General features: G+C 45.2%; 1 protein-coding gene across 1 annotated transcript in view; it reads right to left on the bottom strand.

The window, feature by feature from the left end:
• Positions 1-7500, bottom strand: part of tead3b (TEA domain family member 3 b) — a 68653-nt gene that overhangs the window by 8111 nt on the left and 53042 nt on the right. The window contains exons 6-10 of the mRNA XM_080845728.1: positions 7406-7468; positions 4963-4974; positions 3002-3130; positions 1593-1639; positions 1033-1094 (exon numbers count right to left, since the gene is read on the bottom strand). Of these exons, the coding sequence (XP_080701854.1) occupies positions 1033-1094; positions 1593-1639; positions 3002-3130; positions 4963-4974; positions 7406-7468 (313 nt within the window). The remainder of the gene's footprint in view (positions 1-1032; positions 1095-1592; positions 1640-3001; positions 3131-4962; positions 4975-7405; positions 7469-7500) is intronic.

Here is a 7500-nt window from a genome sequence, read left to right as displayed (position 1 = left end):
GGAGGGCAATAACAATACTTATCGGACCGGCAGACTACCCATTAGCCAATCAGAATGCTCATACTGTCGTTGCCGTATAATAAAACAATAATAATCTTAGGAATTTATAATATTGTAAGAGTTTTTTTTCACACAGCCTACATACTAGACCTGGGACATTACTATAGTACAGAACTCAAAGAATTACATATTAAATATTAGAATTAGAATTCAATATTTAAACTGAATATATACTTCAGAGGAGTTTTATCAGAAAGCCCAACCTTTTTTATGTACAGTATGTTTTCTCACTTTTTTTATCGGCCTGTGTCTGCATAGACTACCCACACACACACATCAGAAATGTCCTTTATAATGTCATTACTCTGGCCCCAATGAAGAGCAACCCACTTCACAATGTTCATTTAAACACTCACTACAGTTTAAAGTCTTATATTCATTTAGCCACTGGTTTTCATGACAGTTTAAAGCAGGGGCCTCAAACTCAAATTACCCGGGGGCCGATGCGCGTCCAGTCTGGTCATTGGGGGGCCGGATTTTACCCTTAACGTTGGGGTGGCCCATTTAAATCAATTGAACTTCTTTTTTTTTTTTTATCAATTGAACTTGGGGGGCCAAAATTGGCCCCCGAGCCTGAGCTTGAGACCCCTGGTTTAAAGTCTTAATACTCACTTGTTTTCATTACAGTTTAAAGTCTTATATTCATTAAGTCACTGGTTTTCATTACAGTTTTAAGTCTTATATCAATTTATTCACTGGTTGTCATGACAGTTTAACGTCTCATTTAGTCACAGTTTGTTGGCCCTGTTGTGACGAGTCTTCACAGACGAATCAACCTCACAATCGGCTCACACTTAGGCCTTTATTTTGCTCTGAAGCACAGAGACGGGCTACGTACAGGGTTTGGTATGATAGACTGACTACATACAGGGTAAGGCAGGTGGCATGAGAGAAAGGGTACTTACAGGGTATGGCATGAGAGATGGGGTACTTACAGGGTATGGTAGGTGGCATGAGAGATGGGGTACTTACAGGGTATGGCAGGTGGCCCGGGTACTGAGAGGCTGGGGTAGGATGGAGCAAAGGGCTTGATGCTAGAGGAGAGAGATGCTTATGTTACATCACTCAGACATGAGACCCAATGGGACAGATGGAGAATCTAATATGTGTAACAGGAGCCAGCGGGTGGAGAGCGCTCCCCGACACCTTAAGAGACGCGCTGGCGACAGATGCTAGCACCCATGGGTTTTTAGCTTCCTTGCTTCCACGCACACACACACACACACACACACTGCATATACTGTACATACATACATAAATACATACATACAAAGACACACACACACGCAACACATACATACATACATACATACATACATACATACTGTACATACATACATACATACATACATACATACATACATACATACACACACAAATGTACACACACACACAGAACATACATACATACAAACTGTACATAGGCTACATAATAATAATAACAATAATACTTACACACACACACAGCCAGGAACACACAAACACACGCAGATGCACACAGATAATGTAGTTGTTTACAAGGAGCTACTTACTCCTGAGAAGAGGGTCCAGGTTGTCCAGGGATTGACGTTGGCCAAAACTAAAACAAAAAAAGTCATCCGTAAGTTCATGTAATAGTACAATACCAAAAGACCAATTTCTCTGCACAAGACCATACAGTCAAGATGATAATCTCTGCACAAAACTATGAACAGTCAAGGTATTTTCTCTTCACAAAACTATATAGTCAAGATGATTATCTTTGCACAAAACTATGAACAGTCAAGATATTATCTCTGCACAAAACTATATACAGTCAAGACTGTGAGCATGAACTTTTGTGACAACAGTGTCTTGACATGAGGAATCATTGCTTCAATCAGGATAATTCACTATCATGCGACCTTTCACCCTCTACACAGCAACAGTTAAAGGTAATATACCATGAGCTTTGTAGTCTTGGGATTCCATTTGTAGTCTAGATAAACTACATGGCCCTGCACTGACTTTGAACTATAGTTCCTGGGGTATTCTCCCTATCACATATAGTGATCCTACGATATAATGTCATTTGTAAATGATTTATGAGGTGAATAAAGTGAAAGTAAAATATGCCAGTTTAGATCCAAGAAGAGGTTTTCCATCTTGCCAAGATCCTGTCCCGCCCCCACCCACTCCCGTAAAACTACGTGATGTTTTTTCCCCAGCTTTCATGTTTTGTCCCCCCCACCCCGGTACAAACTCAACTAATATTCTGTAGGTTGAGACCAAAAAAATCATTTCATAGATGTATTTATATTTTGCAGGAGTCCCGTCACTCATGTTCCTTCACCCCCTCCCACACACGCATCAGTTTCCGCAAGCCCGCACGCCACAATCAAAATGAGTCCCGCACTCTTATGTGCTGGGACCCGCGGAGTGCAGACCAGACCCTGGAGACCAGATAAGCTCCACAACGTGGCTGATGGCAGGAGCTCTGAATGTAAATGTGCAACAACACGTCCAGCCGCACAAACTAGTCTCTCCAGGTGTTTTTGCCCACATGTTTAGGCTACAGCTCTGTCACTTTGTCCTCTGATCCTTGGCAACGCGAGAGCAACTCAACAAGGCCCTTGCATCTTCACTCGCCAAAGGCCTGGGAAATGTTCCCCCAATCAAAGTATGGCCAAGCATGTTTTGTGACGACTGTGGCTGTATGCTGACTGTTTCACTATCTGTTCCGCACTGAAACCATTGAGCTGTTCTGTGGCAGAAAAGCCCACAAGCAGCAAGCCTACCGATCATGTGACTAGTAATAAAAAAGAAACATGGTCAGCTTTACATTACTGTTTTCAGCTGTCATGTCATGTCATTTCATTTGTGTTTCACCACATTAATGTGAGTTGTGTGTGTGATGTGTATATATTTTCCTTTTTTCGCAGACCAAAGGCCTTGAGGGGAGCCTGGGGCTCAGTTAGCTCACCCTAGCCGGGGGCGGGTAGGGGGGCTGGGGTAAGGGCGGCAGCTGGCTCTTGATCAGGTTTGGAGACACGATCTGGGCTGAGGATAATGCAGCCATGTTCTGCAGAGCCTTGTCTTTGGAAGCCTGGTCCTGTAAAAGGGCACGAAATAGCATCGTCATATCAAATGTCACAGCCCTCAGGCTTGGACACACATGGTCTGATACATGTGGGTTTGCCACATGTATTAGAACATATTTCAGATTGACCCAAAACAAGAAAAAGCGTTGCTTAAGCTTAATTTAATTAATCCTTTGTTTGAATCTGGAGCATCACGTTTAGAAATCTGACAGATAGACATTTGACAGAGAAAGCGTTGCTACCTCAAGACAGAACACTTCAGGAGTAACCATAGCCTGCGCTGCTAAAACTTAGAGACTAATGTAGAATAGTCTCTAACCTATGCCATTTGTAAAACAGGCATATGGCCAGGCCTGGAGTGGTCTTCTCATTGGTCAAGGCATTGGAAACAGAAGGAGAAGCAGAGGCAGTTTGAGGCTGAATGGAGCAGACTAAGGACAGGCTATAAATTCTCTTGAAGCTTAACCGCCAAAGGAACAGCGCCATGCCAAGAGCGGAATCAGAGCTTGACCAAAGATCGATGACAAGCCCCCTTGTCTAGATCCAGAGAGCCAAGCGGAGATGTGGATGCCAAAACGTTTGTGAAATATTATTGTAAATATGTCAGATACATCTAGTTTCGCGACCAGGCACATGATTGTCTTTGTCACTCTCCGATCTGCCTCTTTTGAAAGAATCTGATTTAGACATCCATTTAAATTCACCCCTAGGGGAATGTCCATCTGCTGTGGCTGCCACAGTCATGGCCGGCATCCAAAAAAGTTTCCCAGCATGCTGTTTTAATGTAATGCTACACCGTGAAATGCATGGGAGGCTCTGGGAGGCTCGTAGATGGGACCTTCTTAGCCTCGACAGGTGGATTGGCTCTCTGGTCCAGCAAGGGGACAACAGGGCTCTTTGTGGAGAGAGGAGAAGGGGAGTGTGTGTGTGTGTGTGTGTGTGTGTGTGTGTGTATGTGTGTGTGTGTGTGTGTGTGTATGTGTATACATTATGTGTATGTGTGTGTGTGTGTGTGTATGTGTGTGTGTGTATACTGTATGTATGTGTGTGTGTGTGTGTGTGTGTGTGTGTGTGTGTGTGAGGAGAAGGGAAGTGGGGGGAGCGACTCGGCAGAAGGAGAAGATTGTGAGGGGAAATGTTCTCCCGTACAGACAGTGTGCGTGTGAGACAGAGAGGAAGCCAAGGCAGTCTTTCTTTCCAACCAGCACGCTAAGCTCTCTCTCTCAGCTAGCGGGACCCTCACATTGCTAATACCTCACGTCCTGATCATTTTACAATATGGTATGACGGGGTAGAAAAGTTGCAGGGTAGGTGAGCCAGAGGAATTAACTATCTCAAACTAGCTGATGAGAGCAACTACACTGACCGATTTATGTATATAACACAAAACAGCAGCAAACAGCTACTTGTGGGTTGTCAAGAAAAAGACTAAGCAGTCACTGTATGTTGACGTAAAGTAAGCCTCCATTCTGACAGAAGCATGCATGCTTGAAGGCTGTTTAATAAGTTCACAATCGCACTATCCAACACAAGACAAGACGCAAAGCAGCCAACACAAGCTCACCTTCGGGGGCAAAACAGCACTTTCAATGTCCCTTAAATCCCTTAATGTAAGCATAAGCAGGGGAAGTGTGTCTTATTCTGATTTCCCAGAAGCATCTGTGCGGTGCAGACACGTGTCCCACACACCCAAGGGCTGCTGGGAGTTGTAGTAGAACTGGGAGTCATGCGCTAACCATTAGCATTTAGCACTAGCTTTAGCGAAGTGGGCAAGATTTGGCGGCACGCTGGCTCAGCCAAGCAAGGCAAAGCGTACGGCTAAGGGAGTCAAAACCACACTTACCAGGTTCATGGCCTGAATCAAAAGAAGAAATACATAGTCATTAGTACACACTGTCTGATTTAGACAGATTTCAGCAAAGGCCCTCAAAATACATCTCATCTCTTCATCCTCTAGTTGGTTGATTGTCACCCTCAGTAAACACCACAACAATGTAAACACATCCTTCCTTGAAATAGTCATTAGTGCCAACTGGGTACACACACTGTTTGTTTACTTATAAACCACACATTAAGATTCTCACAGCCATGACACTTTTCTTTGCTGTGCCGTTCTGTGACGACTGTGCTTAATCAGAGGCGAGATCCCGAGGCAGTCTAGGGCCTTTATAAAGGTGATGTATGAAAGGTAATGTAAGTAGCCTTCACACAAAACACGCTCAGACACAACTAAGGGGAGTTCCCAAACATGATCTTCTGACTGGACCAAGATGACAGATTTGATGAGGTTTGGGGGACAGGAGTATCCAACACAAGGCCTCTGTGTTAGTGGGCTTCATTATTTACACTGTGTGGATAGATCACAGAGCCGCTGCATTGACACAGGCTCCTATGGGTTAGGGTTAAGGAGATATGACAGTGCACTTCCTGATTTCCTACTGCCTTTCATTATAAATGCCATTGAGGTTTGTGTGTCCGATATATAGGGGACACAAGAGTGTGTTTACGATATATAGGGGACACAAGCGTGTGTTTACGATATATAGGGGACACAAGAGTGTGTTTACGATATATAGGGGACACAAGAGTGTGTTTACGATATATAGGGGACACAAGAGTGTGTTTACGATATATAGGGGACACAAGAGTGTGTTTACGATATATAGGGGACACAAGAGTGTGTTTACGATATATAGGGGACACAAGAGTGTGTTTACGATATATAGGGGACACAAGAGTGTGTTTACGATATATAGGGGACACAAGAGTGTGTTTACGATATATAGGGGACACAAGAGTGTGTTTACGATATATAGGGGACACAAGAGTGTGTTTACTCAAATCCCCAAACAGCATTTAAACAGGAAGTGATGGTTCCTCATAGTTAGATACAGGGATTAGACATGGAGGATTGGAACTGGAAATGCAGATGAGTGTAAAAAAGCGTGGATGTATGGAAGCAGCTTTAAAAAAAAATTAAAAAAAATGTCAGTGCCATGAATGAACATGAAAACTTGTTACGAACTTTGTTTGTCACTTGTACTTAGAAAGTGCATGTGGAAAAACACGCCGAGGTCCAGTCACTTGAAGTACATTTTACAAACTTGACAGAAGCACAGTATGTTACACAGGTGGTGGATGTTTAGAATGACAGAACAGTCGGCACCAGAGGGTGGAGGAGGGGGGGTAGAGATGGGATGGAGGAAGGGGAGAACAGGAAAGGCTGAAGAGAGAGAGCCTAAGGACAGACTAAAGGCAGAGCCACACAGGGGGATAGACCAGAAGAGGACCAGCAGAGGACCAGTAGAGGACCAGTAGAGGACCAGCAGCTACAGCACTGCCAACATGCACCAACATCACAGCCTTAGCACTGCCCCGCATTAATCTGTTCACACTCTAACCTGCTGAAAGCACACAGGACAACCAGCAAGAGTTCCATCTGCGACGACCAGCTAAAAGCCACCGCTTTCAGTCAGAGCTACTGGCGTCGTATCCGCCAGCTCAAGGCTACTAGTGTCAACTCAAAGCCATCCACAGCAGACGGCTACTAGACTGCGGCGTCAACCAGCTCAAAGCTAACGGCACCAATGAGCTCAAAGCTACCAGTAATGGCTAGCATAAAGCTGCCAAGCCTTTGGGAGCTCCTAGCCTTCTGAATCGTAAGCACTGACCCCAGAATGGACACGGCCCTGATATGGTCATGGCCGGATCCATCCCAGGGAGCTAGCGGTCGCTATCTCAAAGCCCTCATGGCCCTGATATGATGGTCATGGCCAGATCCATTTCAGGGAGCTAGCGGTCGCTATCTCAAAGCCCTCATGGCCCTGATATGGTCATGGCCGGATCCATTTCAGGGAGCTAGAGGTCGCTATCTCAAAGCCCTCATGGCCCTGATATGGTCATGGCCAGATCCATTTCAGGGAGCTAGCGGTCGCTATCTCAAAGCCCTCTTCTGCTCCACTGGGAGCCTCTATCTGTGTCTCCAGAAACCTTAAACAGCTCGTAAAGTGCGTGATACACAAACCTGACTCACTAGGTTTCCAGCAGCCCCGCCCCAAGCAACAACCCACCCTGATGAAGCTCATGCTTAACTACTGGCCTCTGATTCTAGACCAAGAGATGACACCTTATCATGACCGATTCAGTTTTACAATCAGTTGCAATATGGGGATTCGCTCTGAAGAATGATCTCTGATTGGTTAGCGCCAAGCCAAGCTGCCCCCCCCCCCATCCTCCCCCCGCCCCGCACCTCCCAGTCCAGTACAGCCCAGCAGAGAAGCGCATACCTTCAGCTTTGACTGTATGTCGCGAGACTTTCTCCGGGCGAGAACCTGCAAATGGCTAGAAACCTGCAGAAGAAGAGAAGAGCCAGGAAGGAGGG

Source organism: Sprattus sprattus (assembly GCF_963457725.1).
Source record: "Sprattus sprattus genome assembly, chromosome: 10".
Classification (NCBI taxonomy): Eukaryota; Metazoa; Chordata; class Actinopteri; order Clupeiformes; family Clupeidae; genus Sprattus; species Sprattus sprattus.
The sequence above is the reverse complement of the archived record's forward strand: the minus strand, read 5'-3'. Positions and strand labels throughout refer to the sequence as shown.